The 19,749-nt window shown below is 41.3% G+C and overlaps 1 protein-coding gene and 2 long non-coding RNA genes across 4 annotated transcripts in view; 1 reads left to right on the top strand and 2 right to left on the bottom strand.

Moving 5' to 3' along the window:
• Positions 1-7,646, top strand: part of sano (CABIT domain-containing protein serrano) — a 102,569-nt gene extending 94,923 nt beyond the window's left edge. Inside the window, exons 5-8 of the mRNA XM_020952396.2 lie at positions 1,581-2,742; positions 2,834-4,123; positions 5,719-6,523; positions 6,677-7,646. Coding sequence (XP_020808055.2) covers positions 2,126-2,742; positions 2,834-4,123; positions 5,719-6,232 — 2,421 coding nt within the window. The 5' untranslated portion in view covers positions 1,581-2,125 and the 3' untranslated portion in view covers positions 6,233-6,523; positions 6,677-7,646. The remainder of the gene's footprint in view (positions 1-1,580; positions 2,743-2,833; positions 4,124-5,718; positions 6,524-6,676) is intronic.
• Positions 1-10,752, bottom strand: part of LOC147642902 (uncharacterized) — a 76,179-nt gene extending 65,427 nt beyond the window's left edge. Inside the window, exon 1 of the long non-coding RNA XR_015272804.1 lies at positions 9,942-10,752. This is a non-coding gene — a long non-coding RNA (uncharacterized LOC147642902). The remainder of the gene's footprint in view (positions 1-9,941) is intronic.
• A 6,063-nt stretch (positions 10,753-16,815) lies between these two features.
• LOC110184086 (uncharacterized) lies at positions 16,816-17,536 on the bottom strand. 2 transcript variants are annotated; one of them, XR_002319667.2, is made up of 3 exons: positions 17,429-17,536; positions 17,000-17,369; positions 16,816-16,946 (listed from the first exon to the last, which is right to left on the bottom strand). It is a non-coding gene; the product is annotated as an uncharacterized LOC110184086 (long non-coding RNA). The 2 variants fall into 2 exon arrangements; XR_015272803.1 differs by having other exon boundaries at positions 17,000-17,363.
• Between the last annotated feature and the right edge of the window lie 2,213 nt (positions 17,537-19,749).

Below are 19,749 nucleotides of genomic sequence, written 5' to 3'. Positions count from 1 at the left end.
AATCGAAATAGGAAAGCAATTAGAGATGGATGCGACGCTATGGTAAATTGGCAGGGAGAATCGGCAGCAATAGAAGCAGCAGAAGCAACAGCAGGTGCGGTCACTTTGCTAATTGCCAACTAATTTAGTGAAGTGAAATACCACACACTCGATTTCCATTACCAAACATACCCCGAAAAGCCCCCATACAAATGGCCCAATCTGGCAAAGCCTTCAGTGTTGATACAATGGCTTTAATTTCAGAGGGACTTGAACTTGAATTACTTTCTATTTATGATACATTCTGAAACTAAATTTGAGTACTGAATATTTGACATTTTATAAAGAGATTTTGGTTTAGAAAAGAAGTTTTTATGTATAAGTTTCGTAAGAGTTAAAGAATTTAAATGTTCTACAGTAAAATTTGTAACCATTTTGTAAATCAATTTTAAAATTAAGTCTTAAGAAAGTCCTGTAAAAGTACCTGTTTGGTTTATAGAATGTATTAAAGTTGTTTTAAATACCTTGACTGGGAAATCTTATTAACAACGGCAATTGGATTTGACGACTGTCAAGGTATTCAAGGTTTGGCTTTCTTTGCTTTGTTTTCTTTTGGACTTATTTACAACCCATAAAGTTAGCTACTTTCTGTCGCCCTATAGTTTTGGCAACACTGCCAAGCCAATGGCAACCTCCCACTTCACGACGTCTCGTAATCAGCCGCATTTATGTTTGGCCATAAAATATGCAAATATCCTTTAAGTACTTTTAATGTCTTGCCATTTGTTGGTCCGCCGACTGTTTGTTGCCATGTCCTCCATGGGTCCAGTCCCCCTTCCTAGAGCTCTTCGCTTTTGTTAATGGCATGTTTGGCATTGTCGCAGAGAGTCGTCGTCGCAGTCTTGTCTATATTCTATGTATATGCACGTTGCCTGCAGCCTGCGTTTTCATTCTGTGCACTTTGCCATTTCTTCAGTTAAAGTCTTCGCTTCCTTCCCTACTTTATGGCCCTCATAAATAACACCCTGTCGGTGTATCGCTATATGCATACCACAATATATACCTGAGAAATATGTACGTTATATCCCTCCCCCGGAATGGATGCGAGTGTGAGAACTTGAAGAGCTGATCTGCGGACACGGAAATATTTCAACTTCGAACTGGAAACGGTGTGAGGGGGAAATGGGATGGTAAATTTGTAGCCAACATTTCATTTACCTAATGTCCAATGGGTAGCAAAAGGTGTGTTTCTGCTCGATTTTACATTTTTCAAGGGAAAGAAAGGAGTTTAAAATGAAATCCCATATAAATATCTCTTAATGAATGATTTAAAATCTTTGAAATTTAAAGCGTTTAAACATTTTAATGGATTTCAAATCCCCTACACATTTCTTTACAATCTAGGTATTTTTTTAGTATATCAAAGGGTATTTGAAGGTCTATACTATTACCCCAATCATATAATATAACCTTAATTTTTGCATCAAAGTTGTGTATACCTTTTTTTGTAAACTATTTTTGTACTTTTTCAACTATTCATCTCCGGTGGTTGCAGAGTCTCGTATTAATCTCTCCTCCTTTTATCTAATTTTTGTTTGCAGGACAAAGGACACCACTGAACTCCACTGAACTCAACTCCACTCGGGGCCAAGCTTATCGACTGGCAAAGCCAACATAGGAGACGGGAAACAGGAAACAGCGACAAGGATCCCCTCAATTCGCACACTGTGGCCAGCGGAGGAGTAGGAAATCGAACCGAATGCAGTATCTCAACTACGCACTGCAGACATCCACGCGACTGCTGACGTACCAGGGAAACCACAACCAGGACCTGTATCCCGGCCAAGCGACGACCGGAGTGGAGGAGGAGATCAAGCACGCCTGTTGCAGTCGCGGTGCCCAGCTGCTGAGGTTGCGCCACCGGGAGCTGGCCAAGCGCCGGGCACTCGAGGATCAGATTAATTGCAACCAGGAGGAGGAGGAGCAGCAGGACGAAGAGGAGGAGGACGAAAGGGAGCTAGAGTTGGACAGCGACCAGGGAGCCGTCGGCGGGGAGCAGCTGCATCCGCAGCCAGTCCAATGAAACTTACTCTCATTTAATGTGCAACTGGCGCGCAGCAAGCTGCTCTCGTTCTTCAACCGCGACATGGCCGCCACCGATGGCCAAATCATATTGGCCGCCTCCCGCTTCGGCGATGCCACGCCCGTCTACCTGCGCGACTTCTCCAAGCAGCCGCTGCCGGCGGTGGCCAAGATCCTCAAGGGGCAGCACCAGGCGCTCGGTGTGCCCACCCTTTCGGCGCCGTCGCTCCAGAGCACCGCTCTGTTCCTGAGCGCCGGCAAAAAGTACCAGATCCTGGCGCAGCCCATCAAGATCAAGGAGGGACGCAAGCCTACGAATGTGGGTGCTAAGGTCCTCATCCCGGAGACCTATGGCGGCTACTTCGAGCTCCTCAGCGAGGACGGTCGCTCCACGCGATGCATTGACTCTGTGCTGGAGCTGTCCCGCCGCCGGAATGCCCGTGTCCTCGTCCGCGAGACCTTTCGCTGCCAGCAAATGAACCGAACCATCCATGCCGGCGAGCTGCTGACCACCATGAACGACAATGGCAAGTACCTGCAGTGTCGGAACATCAAGGACGAGATTATCAATCTGCCACTCGATACCAAAGCCAAGTTCTCGCCCATTGCCCGCGAGGACAGCATCAGCGGTGTGCACACCGTCAAGAATCTCCTGCTCAAGAGGATGCCGGTCATAGTAAGGTGAGTTCTTGGTTTGAGGGACTCGTAAATTTTGGGAGGATCGAGTGTAATTCTTAATCCTTTCTTCCCTTTCTTCTCTTATCCTCCACAGACTCGTTCATGGCAGTGCGCCCAAGGGTCTCAAGCAACCGTTTGTCCCCGAACTCCGCCTGCTCGGCTGCGTGGAGATCGACAGGATCTTCGCGCTGCCGCTGCAAAAGGACACGGATCTGGTGCCAGTGCCACTCAATGCCAAGATCAAGCTGCAGCGGGCCAAGAACATGGAGCAGCTGCAGCACTTTATCGAGTACACACGCTTCCTGGACAAGGCCCAGCGCCTGCTGGCGGATGCACGCGATCGCCTCCAGATCGTGGATCTCAAGCTGAGCGAGAAGGAGAAGAAGGACTCCAAGTTCAGCAGCCGCAACGGCGGACGCTTGCCGGTGGTGATGCTGCCCTCGGCGGCGGGCGTGGCCAGTGGCTTGGCGGAGAGTGGCTACGTGCTGCGCAAGAGCGCCAGCTGCGACTCCTGGTCGAAGCAGCAGCAGCAGGCGCTGAGCAGCAACGAGATCGCCGAGGAGTACAACGAGATCGATCATATCTACGACTATGTGCGCGGTCTGACGCCCCTCTCGAAGGGCTTGGCCCGGTTCGAGCCCATCTGCGAGTCGCCCACGCTGCGCTCCCATCACACGGACAGCGGCAGTGGCAACTACTGCAGCCTGATCCGGGCTCCAGTGCATCCCGGCCAGCAGCAGCAGCAGCAGCAGGCCTCCACCTCGGGTAACAACAACTACAGCAGCCTCGAGTCGAACAAGCACAGCAGTAGTGGAGGAGGAGGAGGAGGAGGAGGTGGCCACCATCCTGGCCATCACCACCACCATCACCTGGTTAACCACTACCATCATGGCCATATTCAAGAGGACATCAAGCCGGTGCCGCCGCCAATCGAGACGATTCCCGGCAAGAAGCCGGCCGAGAAGCGCCAGCGTCCCACTCTACCAAAGCTTTACATCAAGAATGCCCACAGTGCTGGGAGCAGCAGCAATGGCAACTCCACGGGCACCAGTCACAGTCACAGTCACAGTCACACGCACACGCATACCCACTCGCACAGTCACAGTCACAGTCACATCCACACCAGTCACAGTCACGGCCAGCAGCAGACGGCGCAACAGCAGCAGCCGCCAACTCCCAATGGGAATACAGCCAATGCGGTGGCCAATGCAGCGGCTGCCGCTGTGGCAGCTGCTCATCATGCCTCTCATGGTTCGCATCCGCATCCGCACCCACATCCGCATCCGCATCCGCATCCCCATCACGGCAAGGTGCTGACGCCCAACAATCATCTGCCGAGCAAGGAGCAGGCACTGGAGCCGCAGTCGCCGCTATTTCACATCAGGTAAGAAGATACCTTTTACGGGGAAACAAATTATGGCAAAGAAAATGGAAATAGAGAATACCTAGATATCTTAGATATAGATAAAGATATCTCTTTGAATATAAATAACTATATATCGATTCAAAGAATGCGAATGTTTCCGATTCGATCTTGGAATGTAAACTTCAGCTTCCCATAGTTTAGTTTTCTTTTTTGAACTTGCTTTTCAATTTAAATTACTTAACTTTCAAAATTTGTAACCCTTTTCTCCTTTAAGTCACACACTGCGTATACTTAATTTAAGTGATTTCACATTAAGTATACGCCATGTAAGCCTGATAGCCGATCAGCTGCATAGAAGGATAACCTAAAGAGGTTGCTTTAACTGATTTGAATTTGAAACTGAATATTTTCAACGAGACAGTATTTGCAAAAAACATCCACTGAAGGTTTCAGTACTATTTTTATACTCCTTGCAGAGCATTATAATTCTAGTCAGAGGCTTGTAATTCTGTGAATGAGTCGTTTCCGACCCTATAAATCATATATATTCTTGATCAGCATCAACAGACGAATCTTTCTAGGCATTAAAAAAGTACATACATTTTTGAAATTTTTTTCAACATTTTTTAAGTGTAATTATTGCCAGAAAAAAAATGAAAAAAATTCAATTTTTTTACATTTTATTTTGAGTATGCAGATTTATTAGCCTAATAAAAACTAGCATAGGACTGCTTTCCGAATTAAAATTAAATTATTTTTGGCATAGTTATGAGTTTTTTAAACTTTGATTTGTTGAACAAATAATATCGACTAAAAAATGATATTTTAGCTTTAGTCAGAAGCTTGTAACAATGTGAAGGAGTCGTTTCCGACCTTATAAATAATATATATTCTTGATCTGCATCAACAGACGAATTTTTCAAAGGCATTAAAAAGAGAACATAAATTTTTGTTAATTTGTTAGCCTAATAAAAACTAGCAGAAAAAATCTTTCCGAATTGATGTTAATGAATCTTTGGGAAAGTTTTGATTATTTGAATATTATTTGAAGGGCTAATGGCGGAATATATTGTTATTTCTATATTTTTTAACAAATCGATATATAAAACGATATTTAAATACTGCGATATATAGCAGATAAATAGGATTTACATAAGTTTGATTTGTCGAAAGGAAATGTATATATATTTTTGGGTTTATTTTAATAAATATTTCGGGGTCACCGAACGCAAACCCTATATGAGCTTGAAGAATGTGGGATCTCGTTTTCTATTTAAAACGGAAATGCTAATTTTAACAACATTTTTTGCACAATTTGGCCATATGCAAATTTATATAAGATTTATATTTTAAGCTTATATAGATATGCCTCTTAAGAAGCCGTTGCTTTTTAAAACAAACATGAGCTTTCTAGTTTACATATCTTTTTTAGAGTTTAAGAATTTATCCAATAGAAATTCAAAATACCTATTAAGGAGTTTGCTTTTAAGAAGTTTAGAGAAATAGATTTATTTAAGAATGAAATAGGTTGTAGGCTTGAAAGCCGAAGGAATATTTAACTACTTTCTGTACCATTTTCAATATATAAACCTTTGTTTTTTTAATTACATCAGGTACAAGAGTCTCAGCAGCCTGCAGCTGACGCCGGACAACAACAATTGCTCCTCCGTGACGCCGCCAACGATCTCAGCCCACGGCAAGTCATCTGGAGCAGGAGCAGGAGTTGGATCGGGTGCAGGACCAGGAGGCGGAGCCAATGGAACCCCTGCCACGCCGGGCACACCACCCGATGTGGTGCTCAAGTGCGGTAGCATTCTTAATGTCCACGGCTACCTGTCGACGCCGCACCCATTGCCCCTGCCCCTGCCCCTGCCCCTGCCCCACAGCCGGAGTTCCAGTAGCAACAATCATCACAATCCGCGAGAGGGCACCCTGGACTCATCCCGCAGCGGCGGACGGACATCCGGGGACTCGAACAAGCTGCCCGAGAAGAAGACCCGCCGCCTGTCCCGGCCGAGGAGTCTCTCCAACCTGGTGTGGGACCTGCGGCCGTCGAAGGAGAAGTCGAAGAAGAAGCTCTACATCCATCACTTTGACCAGCGGCAGCAGGCGACGCTGTATCTGTAGGATGGATGTGGATTTGACTTCAGGACGAGCAAGTGGCACCATGATGATCATGATGACGACGATGACGATGACGATGACGGAGGAGGAAGAGGATAATGAGGATGAGTTGCCAACTCGTTTCTAGCTGCCATCGACCCCCACAACAACAACAACAACAACTACACAACAACAAATACAACAAACAGACAGAGAGACAACAGAGTACCAGAGGAAAACTGAAACAAAATAAGCCACAAATAAAGAAAAAGAAGATCAACTTAAATATCCGGCACGCTGTGTGTGTTCCTGCAGGTGAGTTGGAGTGGGAGTTGAATGGCCATGCAAATCGTGCTGCGTTTTGATTGTTTTTCCGCTTATTAAATTCGTGCAGACTAAGCAAAAAAAAACAAAAAACAAAAAACTAATAGAGTTCTTCGTCTCTGTTTTTATTACTTCTCTTTGCAGCTTTCACCATTTAGCTTGCAGCAGCAATTTTAATTAACATTGAATTGTGCCTTTCCCTGCTATGCCCGGAATTATAGAGAGAGATTATCGAGAGATCGAAGAAGGATGACAAAAATAAAAATATTTAAAGAGAATATTTTTAATGGATGGATCCCCAAAAGAAAAAATAAACGCTGCCAGCACACACACACACACGCAGCTAGAGCAAGGATAATATAAAGGATTAGATGAGTAACGCCGTTACTCATCCTATTCCCTATATTGTTTTTGCTTACACAACAAACAATACACCCCACACACACACACTCACACAACACATCAAGTCTATAAAATTGTGATTTTAATTTAATGTTTAATTTAATTATTACTGCAAAAGCATACATTCTATAATTAAATGAAAAGCCATTTAAAGCTATTCAGTCAAATTTCACAAAAGAAAAGCGAACTCTTAAATTCCATAAGAAGAATTAGTTGTCTGTAAACGAGATACTTAGCTTATAAATGATAAAAAGAGTAACTAATAGTAAGCAATATACAAGTATACATATGTATTATCAATCAACCATATATCAATCATTTAGACAATGTTATGCAAAACAAAAGCAACACAAGCAAATAAATCTAGCTAAAATGAATTTATAAATTAATGCAATGAATTTCCTCCTCATAATTTAAATGTTGTGCAAATCTGTGTTGATAATCGAACAGCTCTTGATTAGTAATTCATTTGCTCAGAGCCCCCTGCCCTCGAAAACCCCCGCGAAATCCCCCTGACGAACCAATTCCCAGCTCGCAATCGCATTTTCTTAGTCGTTTAGTATGTACATTTTAGTTGTATTACCCAGCTTATATGGCCTATAAATAGAGAGTATATAATTAACTTACATTATATATACATACAACTATAATATAACTTGTATTTGTGTCTAAATAAATGTCTCAGAAAAATAAATGTATATGCAAAAAACAATCTCGAACCGTTGAAAGTTGTCTTGGCGTGGACTTTGCATTCCATTTCTTTGGCGTGTGGGCGGCGCCGTCAGCAAAACTATCCAATGAAAGCTTAACGGCCTGGAAATTGACTCAATAATTACCTGACCTGGCCATAAAAGACGGCCAGGTGAACGCTGTACAGGTGAAAAAGTAAGAGAATCGCTGGGGAATTGGAAATACCTATTCTTTACAAATTTAAAACAGATTTTCAAGTGGATTTGAATGTGCAAACTATGCAATTGAAAATGGATGATTTAATTTTTAAATACACATAGTACTACGCAATGTTTATGTGTAGGGTATAGAATATCCCAAAAATATCTCAAGAACTCCCAAATAAAAACAAAGAACGTGCTATAGAGTTCAAAGCAAATCGATAAAAATTATATATTCCTCGCACGGATCACCCATTATATTAAATGTGATCTCACATGTCTAAAATACACTGCAATACTAACCCGTAAAAGGCGCCTATAACACAATAGCAACAAGCAGCACAACCCAACCCAGCTCTGACCAAAATCAATGAAAATTGCGCAGTTTTTCTCCAAATACACTCACAAAAAGGAAAAATCAGTTTAAACAAAATGAACGCATGCCAAATGCTTCCTGGCCGGCAGACAATGAGCCGAAACACCTGCCATATAGCCTCATAGACACCTGTCCGCGTTTGGGCAAAGAATCAAATTAAATCTCAAATAGCAGGGAATTGAAAAGGGGTGTCGAGAGGGGGGACGAGTGGGGGAGCAATGCGGAACCGAGTCTTTATGAAGACGAAATTGCGTTAATGCTGGTAATTAGTTGCAATATCGAAACTGCTGCCACGCGAGTTCGCCGCTTAAGTCTTTCGTAATGCCACATAAAAAGCGCTATGCAAATACATTGTATAGCAAACGGTACACTGAGAGAAATGCTTAATTATTCGGAAAATAATTTAATGGGATTTGTAGATAATAATTAAATTAAATTATACTTTCTTCTACTACCAATGCCACTGCCAAAATAAATTCATTTAGAGAAAACTCTTTAGCGAAAAAGTATTAAAAACATACGAAATCTTTCGTTGTTTCCAAATATAAATATGGTAGTTTTAACCATCGAATAGATTTCAAAATCATGTTTAAGCAGATATATTTGGTTCTCTGTATAAACTATAGTTGCAGCTGTGGCAGGAACTGGAGCTTTGGAGCTTCATAGCTTCGTAGCTGGGAGCTGGGGGCAACGAATTGAATAACATGAAAAATTGCGCTTGTATTGCGATATCATCACGTTTATGACGTTGGCACAATTAATCAGCCGCATGCAAGCGCTAAAAGGCAGAGGCGGAGAGATTCCGCCGCAGAGGGGATTCTGCGGAACGGAAAGAATGGGGGAGAATGGGGAAGAATGGGGAAGAGTCTGAAGATCGGGGAGAACCATAAACGTTTCTCTGCTCATCAAATGTGCAATTTATAACCACAACAGACGCCCACGCCGAAGATCTTAGGAGCTCTCAAGGCGCAAGTTTAGTGTCGTCTTAACCCTCTGAGTGCCAGAAAATGATCTTCGAGATTCCTGCCTTAAAAGCAAGGGAAATAATAAATAGCTTTCAATTTAAATACTAAAACTAAGCGAATTAAATCAGCATTTCTTTAAAATAAAATTTTGTAGAGCTAAGAAGAACATATTTTCCCCCAAAATATATTTGAATTGGCAAGAAAATAGTCACAAGATAACTAATCCTTAATTGTTATTATAAATCTGTAAACAGAAACCCCCCTTAATCAATATAAATATACTTACAAATATTATGTTAAAAATCCCATATGCAGTTATATAAGGTTAAGGTTAAGGTGCGGGTTGAGAGTCCAAGAACAGAGATTCGAGACTCAGGCCGGGGAACCTGCATGTTGGCGGACCATTTGCTACAGTTATGGCACCAGGAAGACTGGTCCTGCATCTGCTCTGCCTTCAGCCTGTTGCTCCTGCCCCTCCCTCCTCCCTCCTCCCGCCGCCATGCCACCCCCTTGGGAAAACCTGAGATTTGTATCTGGGATGTCTGTTTAAACTGTGTGTAAATCGCCCTAAACTACGCATCAGTTTCGGTTTCAATCTCTGACTATTCCTTCGGTTTCCCGCGGTTCGTTGGCCAATGCACAGAGAGAAAATCATTTTAAATAAATTATATTAGATGCATATTAGTAATTAAATAAGCTAGTAAGATATACATTTCTTAATCAAGCGTAATATGATATTTATCACAAATAAGTGTAAGAAAATATTTAGTACTTACCTCCGTTATTTTCTCACTGCGTTATTCGTTTATTTACTCGAGGAAGTGACTGCGTTTAGCGCGGCAGCGACTTTATCGCGATGCAAACGATACGCGGACGATATAGCGGTAACAAATTGGCTTTTACTTTGTGAAGTTCTGGCCCAGTTCGAAAACACTTCCGCGACACAAACACACAATTAAAAGTTCTCGCAGCTCAATTATCGAACGTCCCGGCTATTGATCACAGCGAGTGCAGGATGGAAAGATGGGAAGAAAAGAGGAGGTGGAGCTGAAAAACGCAAACTTCCCTTCCCATACACACCAACACACTCACACACAGACACACAAGCTAGGGTCTCTGCTCCATGTGATCTGCAATTACGCTCCGCTCGTCGGCTTGTTTATTTTGTTTCCTTCTTCTCTTTGCCGCAGCAATTGCGCAACTGCTGCTGCAACTACTGCAACTGGCTCGATAATCATTCAAATTTACAAGAAAACAATCAAAAAACAAATTCCTAGAACACAAATCGACGAAACTCATTTCATTTCAATTAAAGTTGCACGCCGCGATCCACAAAACGAACTGAAGGCAGCGCAGGCAGGGAGGTCGAGGAGAACGGTGCTGAGAGAGCAGTTGGAAGAGCTTGAGAAAAGTACATAAAGGAAACGAGAAATGGATCTGGAAGTGGTGCAATCGACACGGATTGCTGATGCTCTGTAGTCAAAGCACTGCTGTGCTTTCTCTTGTAAAGCTTTATATATTATTTTAATTCGATAACATAATTCGTTATTTGTATACATCTTTATGGTACAAAATGTATAAATATTTTTTATTTAAAGACGGAAGTGTAAAATATATTTTAAACATTTATTATTAGCAACCAGCCCACAGAAAGTCCACGATCCCCTGTGTCTTCAAGTACCTATACCTCCCACTACAGGGTATCAAAACATGGGACCGTACAAGAATCGGCCGGGAGTAGTTTTAACAGAAGAATCAGCAGCAGAAGCAGCGACGTTGAAAAAATCCCAAAGAAAACAAATTTAAATAAGACAAACGTCAACCAATTACCGTCAATCGCATTTTCCGCAATAGCAACAACGGCCAGGGGGGGATGGGGACGCTGCCGAAGCTGCAAAATTGCCAAACGGGCAATTGGGGGCGGTGGGCAAGGGAAGGGGCGGGGCGAGGTGCAGGAGATGGGCAGAGGAACAGACGCGCACATGTGCAGTTACAACTGCACTGCGACTGCGTCACACGACTACCTAGAGAGAGAGAGAGAGAGAGGTCAAGAAACTGTGAGTGAGCTTTTGAATAGGTACAGTAGGTGGGTGCCAGAGAGGCGGGCGGCTGGAGAGAGTGAAGAATGCAGGAGTAAAAGGTAGAACTGCTCTGGCTGGAAATCAAATCAAATCCAAATCAAACAAACAAGCCGGAAAGAGGGAGAGACCGAGAGGAGCAGCGAGGCAGAAAGACAAGCCATCGAACAAATTTCCATGCCTCGCTGTGAAATTCCACGATGGAATGGAACGACAACAACGACAACATTGACGACTCAAAAGAAGTTGGCTATTCTTGACTTTTCTCTGCTGTTCTCAGATTTTTTACCTCCTCGATGGGTGAGCGCAATTATCCGTCGCGTGGTGCGTACAGTGGGCACTGTTTATACATGCTGATACTAAACTATGCGTAACTCTTATGGCGAAATTAGAAAAGAATGTAAATATAATATTATATTATCTTATTTTTTATTTCGTCTTGGAAGTAATATATATGCGGAATGCCCAACATCACCAAAAATCACCTTCGAAGCCAACTTTCCTTGCACTTCATTTGCCCATGACGAGCTGCACGTACTGACAGCTCCGTCTGACATCGCACTCCGCATCCGCAGCTTTTCCGATGCTTTTCCCCGTTTTCCCAGCTGGCAGTGCATCCATCATCGATGATTCTCATGCGAAAAGGTCAGCGTCAAACGACTTTGGACTTGGTCTCCGACTCCGAGTCAGTTTCGGATTCAGTATTCAGTCTGAGGTCTTAGAATTTCAATCATCGGGACTGGGACCCGGTGAAAAGTGGCAGCAACATTGCAGCCACGTCGCTGACGTTGCTCCTGTGCGTCGGCAACATTGTCGCTCCGATCACCGATCCCAGATACACTTGGATTAAAAATTGTACTTTAAATATAACAATTTTGATGTTTTTAAAAGGAAATCAGAGACATACTTTACAAAAAAAAATTTACGTTGATTTTTGAGCTTAACAAAATGGCATAGCATACTTTTATGCGTCTCGCTTAGAGTTTTTGAAGCCTTTTGGTACACCCAAATCTTTAGCTTTGAAACTATTAAAAATAATACATTTTAATCACTTAAAAACCTCATAACTACTTTACAAAATCATTAATTTTAATTCGGAATACAGCCCTATGTTAGTTTTCGTTAGGCTAATAAATCTGCACACCCAAATTCAAATGTAAAAAAATTAACATTTTTGACCATTTTAACAATGTAAAAAATATATATAACATTTTTTAAAAATTTGCAAGAATTGTTGTTCTTTTAATGCTTAGAACGATTCGCCTGTTGATGCTGTTCAAGAATATATATGATTTATAGGGTCGGAAACGACTCCTTCACATTGTTACTAGCTTCTGACTTAAGCTAAAATACCATTTTGTAGTCGATATTATTTATATTTTTATACGACAATTTGTTCAACAAATCAAGGTTTAAAAAACTCCAAACTAAGCCAAAAATTAATTAATTTTAATACGGAAAGCAGCCCTATACTAGTTTTTATTAGGGTAATAAATCTGCATACTCAAAATAATATGTAAAAAAATTCAATTTTTATCATTTTTTTCTGGCAATTATAACAACTTATAAAATGTTGGAAAAATTGTCAAACATTTATGTATCTTTTTTAATGTCTAGAAAGATTCGCCTGTTGATGCTGATCAAGAATATATATGATTTATGGGGTCGGAAACGACTCCTTCACAGTGTTCTAAGCTTCTGACTAAAATTCTAATGCCCTGCAAGGATATACTTTTATAAATCCAATAAATCCTGAATTGAACCAATTTTTATGCTGTAAACTCTTGTAGCAGTGTAAGATCACCTCCGATCCTCAGCAGTCTTGGCCACTTTGTTCTCCAGTTGCTGAAATTGCGCCGATCATGTTCATTGCATGCATACAAAGCAGCAACATCGGCTGCAACTTGCAACTTGCAACAGCAATTGGCCAGGCTCTGTCGATTTCTCATTCGATCCATTTGAAATTGTTTGATGCCAGTTTGATATGGAGGCCATGTCCACGGCTGCTGCCTCGTTACCTTCGAAGTACTTCAATCATATTCAGCAATTGTAGCAATTGCAGCGCCCTAACGATGTCAGCCAAGAAATCCATCCATTGCAGAGGATGCCCTTTATGGGGAGCGAGTTGAAGTGCCCTCTAATGGGGTTTTGGGTCACCTAGATCTATGTGGGTTATAGGTGTTGACTTTATGGGGTTTACATAGTTAGGCTTGCTATTTTGAATTTCTGGAATACCATATCGTTTAAGGTATATTTTTTGAGAAATATTTCTCCTTCTCAGTCAATAGGTTTCGTTCTAGATATTTGCATAACCTTGGTTTATAAGCGGCTTTAAAGCGCTGCTCTCCACTTTATGAATCAGCATGTGATGATGGCTTCCTCAGAAAGAAGGAAACATAAACATGCTTTTCATTTTTGGGGGGCATGTGCGAAATGAGAGCTAAATGTAGCAGCAGCATCAGCAGCAGCAGCAGCTCAGCGGCAAACACCAGCAACTACCGGCAAGGTTTCGTTCACGTACACAGCATAAAATCAATAACACAACAACACACACAACACACAGCAGCACAACATTGGCAACAGCAACAGCAACAGCAACAGCAGCAACAGCAACAGCAGCAACGCACCACTGTCAACAGTCAAGTGGCAGTGCATTAAAATTGTAAACTTGAACAGCAAACAAAAGCCACAAACAGACGACGAACCATGGATGGTGTCAGAGCTGTCCTCATTTGGAGGATGAATTTATTTATTTTCTAAAATATCAGTTGCTAAGTATTAAAAATATTACAAAAAACAAACGAGTAACAGATTGACAAAGTACTATAAAAATTGTAATGTATATTTAGCAAAACAAACAAGTAATTAAGTATAGCAGCTGTCTGAATTGTTACTCTATTATTAATAAGAAAATTTTTTTGTGTTGGTATCATAGAAATTTATTTAATTTACTTAACAAATCTCCTGTCATCTCTGATTGAAACCCCACTCGAAAGGCAGAGCAGGAGCAATGAGTTGCAAGTCAATGCTGGAAATGTGCGCATTTGGACGCCGGGTATCCGGCTTATGAGACCTGAGACCTGAGACCAGGGCCCTCTGCTTTTAGCCCCCTTGGCTCTTAGTACCGATTCCTGGCTAAAACGCAGACTCTGGCAATTTGAAATTGTGCGTCACGTACACGCATAATGGGCAAAAGTAATGAAAACATATGAACAGACACGCAGGATAGAAGGTTGAGTGGTTCTGTATGCTGCTGCTGCTGCTGCTGCTGCTGATGCATCCACTTGCAATTGCAAATGCACAAAATAATAATTTCGCAATACGCGCAGTTCAATTACAAACAGCAGCAACTGCAACTGGCTATCATTCTGGGCATTTATTTTACAATGTATTGGCCGTAATATAATTGATATGCTCTAAGTAATTGGCGCTGACCACGCGAGCTGCAGCTCCTTGGCAGTTGGAGTTGCTGCTGCTGCTGCAAGTGAGAGATCAAGCAATCGATTTGTATATCGAACGTTGGATCGATCGCCACACTGGCGACATGGACACATGGACCACCCCGCCAGGAGTGGCGCCTAATTGCAGGGCAGGAGGCAACATGCAGCAGGCAGCATGCAGCATGCAGCAGCAGCAGCAACATCACCAGGAGCAGCAACTACATCATTTTTAATGCCCTAACTCCCAGTGTTTGGCTGTTAAATTTTGTTTATAAATCAGAGAGCCAGTCATGGCCAGAGCGTTTTACTTTTTTTCTCCCCATTTTGACGCTGAAAGCTTTACGTTTGATGTCGCCAACGAAAACTGGCATTTAGTGGCAATTAGGCTTCGATTTGAGTTGATGGCTCTCCTCGTAGGGGTAGATGTTGCTGCTAATGTTGCTCCTGCTGTTGTTGCTCCAACAAATCATGGCCTGCAATTAGTGCGTGTTTATGACTTTCGGCTGAGAGGGCGCCCATTTCAGCGCTCAGTATTTTTTCCAGCTTAGTTTGGACATTTTTCCCTGCTCCCATTATATCCCGAAATAGTGATGATCGACCCAGGACTCAAAAAACTTATTTCCTAAAATATTATATTGAGGTATCTTAAGGTATCAAGAGAACTAAATTAAAAAGTAACACTAAAACATTCTACAAGGCATAAATTCTGATTTAAATAATTACTTTCTTGACATACTTTATTTCCAAATATGCTAAGCTATTTTTCCGCCTGACCTGCTTTCGAAATAGGTTCTTTCGGGCAACACTGAAGTTCAGGTTTAAACTTTGGCAACCGCTTAGTAAGCCGACAATTTGCATGCTGCTGCAACGGCGGCGACAGCAGCAACATCGCAGCTTGCTGCAGCGGCAACATGGAGCCTACGCCGCCGCCGCAGCAATCGATGACGGCCAACGTCCATAGAGTCCATCGAGTGGCGTCAATAATGGCCATGTCGTTGGCCATAAACGCCCGCTGGCTATATTGTTTGTGCCGATAGTCGTACTTGTTGTTCGGCCGCAGCACTAATTGCCGCATATCGATGTGTGTGCGCCGTAATGGCATAGATCATGCTAATATAATTACACGCTGGACACAGCAGCAGCAGCAGTAGTAGGAGCAGCTAGGAGCCAGCCACTCGGCCATCAAATTTGATATGAGGAAGAGCGCGATCCCATCCCCAGCTGGCCCACAATAATTGCTCGGAATTAAGCTTTTAAGAAAAGGATCTTTAGATTTACGATTGCTGAGTGACCAGGCGACCAGCGTCGTCATCATCATCGTTCGCCTATAAATAATTTCTATATCAAAAGCCGGCTTTTGATGATGGCCCGATTTAGCTAGAGGGCATTATCTTGGCTTAGTGATATATCAAAAACTGGCCGAAGCACAAAAGGAATATTGCTGCTGACGCTTTATCGCTGCCAGCCAAGAAATGCAACAGCCAAAAAATGAAATAAGGTCAGTTCCACAAATGGTTGGGATAATTCTATAATTCTATTTAAATAATAAAATAAAGTCTTGAATTTCTATAAGAAATCAATTCGGTTTAAGGCCTCATATTCATATATATTTTGCATTAAAAATTATTATACATAATATCTCTTGAAATCGTATACGTATACCTTTTTTTTTTTTAAGTCTGCGGAAATGGCCATAATAGAAATGGCGAATATTCGTCTATGCTTAACATTCCAAGGCAAATTGCGGGCAAGCGACCACAATGTTGTTGCATGTTGCTCGCTGATGTTGCTGTGGGTACGACGTTGCGACGCTGCGACGTAGCAACAGCAACAGCAACAGCACAATTCAGCGTCATCACAAACATCAATTGACCCTTTGGTGCTTCAGGATCAAGCGTAATAATCGCCAGCATAAAAACGCTTTGCACTTTTGCGCCGGAATAATGGTTGAAAGGTTGCAAGTTGGATGTGACCAGTTTGACGGCGTTTCCCAGCATACACAGATGTGTGTGTGCCTTGACCATGGTCTTGGCCTTAAATTAATACCACACTCGGACCTTTAACCTTAATCTTTAATAAAAACTTTGATAGAATAATGCGGGAAAAAATTGTCACCGATTAAATAGCAGAAGTTTGCGGGGTTTTTCTTGCACGATTTTGTATTCTGTAAATGTATATTATATATGTAAATGAATAATGTTTTCTGGAATTGAAATATGCACTTTTTCTTGAGCAGGAACTCATCTACTTGAATTAGAGGCACCTGTAAAATATTTCATTAGAACTTACTTCTAGTAAAAGTTATAAAAAGCATACTCTAAGCATTGTCCATATGAGAAAGAAATGTGTAACTTCCTGTTCATTTCGAGCTTGATAAGTCTTCTCTGTTGACCTCTTATAATAGTTATCATGATAATTGGTTTGATCTATTCTCCTTCTGTAACTGTCTCAACTTTGATAATATCCCTGGCACGCATATTTAGAAGACGAGCAGTATCGGTATCCCCAATCTTGAGGCCACGTAAGCGGAATGCCAGGGTATCACGGTTGATCTGATAGTAATCCGCGTAAGCTTGCATCACCTTGAAGAGCGGCATATTCTTCGATATAACAAAATCGATGCGTTGCCTTTCCTCCGAATCCACCGAAATTTCGATTCGATGCATTCTGATTCTATAACCTATTTCTAGGTTCGTAAATATTAGACAATGTTTTCTTTCGTTTCGGAAAAATATATATACAGACCCCACTTTATTCAGAAAAAATATATGGTCTCGACTGGTAAACGATTTTGGAATGAGTTAGAGTGACAGGTGAAGGCTCGCCTGGTGGGATTTTGGATTAGGTTTCTTTCCTTTTCGAATTGGTCATTTCAAATATCCATCAAAATACAAACAGAAGCAGAGGCTTGCTGCAACCCCTTTTCATAGTTTTGTTATAGATTTTTCTAGGTATTTTATTTTTATAAAATTGTAATAAAAATATATATAATTTGTATAGCATGAGGTCAATCTGCACGCTGTGTGTATCATCATGTGTGTGTGTCCTGGCCCAAGACCCAAACTCAATCCCAGAACGAAAACCCAATCCCCAAGAGATCCAGACCCAGACCCATCGCGAAACGAGTGCAACACGAACTGTTTAATGGACTGGCCATGCACTCTGTGGAACCACTCAGGGCCAGGATGGAGTCGCCACGTGAGAAGAAGACATCTGGGCTCCAGACACTCATTTCCCCGGAACATACTCGCATCGGGTGAGTGAGTGTGTGTGTGTGTGTAGGTTAATCAGCTTTGCCAGCAGGCTTTTCATCAAAGAGCGAGCGGCACCCACACCAAGAGGAGGCGGAAAAGCGAAACGAAAAGTACTGGCAGAAATATGGGAGTAAAATCTTATTATTAATTATAATATTAAAAACTATAAAAAAATAATTAAAATTTGTATATTCTTGCAGGGTATCTTAATTTTTGTCACTAACGCTGTGAAGGAGTCATTTCCGAACCCATAAATCATATATATTCTTAATCAGCATCAACAGCCGAATCGATCTAGCATTCTCCGGGGGAAGAAACAAATTTTTTATTTTTTTTCAAAAAATTCTATTCAAATTTACATTGTTAACATTTTAAAAAATTGACAAAATTTTAAAATTTAATATATTTAAATTTGAGTATGCAGATGTGTTACCCTAATAAAAACTAACATAGGGCTGCTTCCAGAATTAAAATTAATGCTTTTTCAGCTTAGTTATGAGTTTTTTAAACTTTGATTTGTTGGACAAATTGTCATTTAAAAATATATATAATAACTACTAAAAAATGGTATTATAGCTTTGGTCAGAAGCTTGTAACAATGTGAAGGAGTCGTTTCCCACCCCATAAATCCTATTTATTCTTGATCAGCATCAACTGGCGAATCTTTTTAGGCATTAAAAAAGTACATCAATTTTTGAAAATTTTTTCAACATTTTATAAGGCGTTATTACTGGCAGAAAAAAAAAAATTTATTCTTTTTACATTTAATTTTGAGTATGCAGATTTATTCCTTGAACAAAAACTAACATAGAACTGTTTTTGAAATTAAAATTAATTAATTTTTGGCTTAGTTATGAGTTTTTTAAACTTTGATTTGTAGAACAAATTTGTATAAACAAATAGAGATAAATATTGAATCAAAAAATGGTATTATAATTTAGACAGAAGCTTCGAATCCAGTGAAGGAATCATTTCCGACCCTATAAATCATATATATTCTTGATCAGCATCAACAGGCAAGTCGATCTAGCCATGTTTTAAGGGGAAAAAAATTTCAATTTTTTCAACATTTTTACATCGTAAAAATTATCAAAAATTGGCAACAAAATTTTAATTTTTTTACATTTTAATTTAAGTATGCAGATTTATTAGTATTATAAAAACTAACACAGGGCTGCTTTCTGATTCAAAATGAATTAATTTTTGGCTTAGTTATGAGTTTTTTATGTTTTGAATTACAAATTTCACAAACTATTATTTTAGCATTAATTACTAAATCTGAAATTAGTTTAATTATGCTTTGAAAACTTCACATTTAAGAAAAATATGCAAACACCTACAAATGCTCGCAGTGCATCCTCTCAGAAAAGAACAGATTAAGTATACGACGTGTTGTGCAGTTATCATCGAGATGGCAATGATTCCTAACGGAACGCCATGCGTCGTCCCATGGCGGAGGTCTGAACCCCGGCGGCAACCTCGTCGCCATCGCGTCGTCGTCTTTGGTAATTTATGATTCGCAGCGCACGGCCTGCAAATGATCTATTGCCCATTGCAGTTATACCATCCAGGGATGAGAAGGAGTAGAAGGTGGAGGAGGAGCAGCGGAGGACTTGGATCGGCACTTGTTGCATCAGCATTGGGCACACCATAACAGCTACAAGTGATTTCTTTCGCATCGAAGCAGAGCCAGAGCCGCCTCTGGGGCCCTCCTGACAGTTACAAAGTGCGCCCACTAGTTGGCGGTCAGGTTAAATGACCCAAACCCAAACCCAAACCCAAACCAAAACCCAAGCCCAAGCTCAAAGCCAA

Source organism: Drosophila serrata, unplaced genomic scaffold (genome assembly GCF_035046125.1).
Source record: "Drosophila serrata isolate PLE 108 unplaced genomic scaffold, ASM3504612v1 contig_334, whole genome shotgun sequence".
In the NCBI taxonomy this organism is placed as follows: domain Eukaryota; kingdom Metazoa; phylum Arthropoda; class Insecta; order Diptera; family Drosophilidae; genus Drosophila; species Drosophila serrata.
Note: the sequence above shows the minus strand (reverse complement) of the source record. Positions and strands in the feature narration are given on the sequence as shown.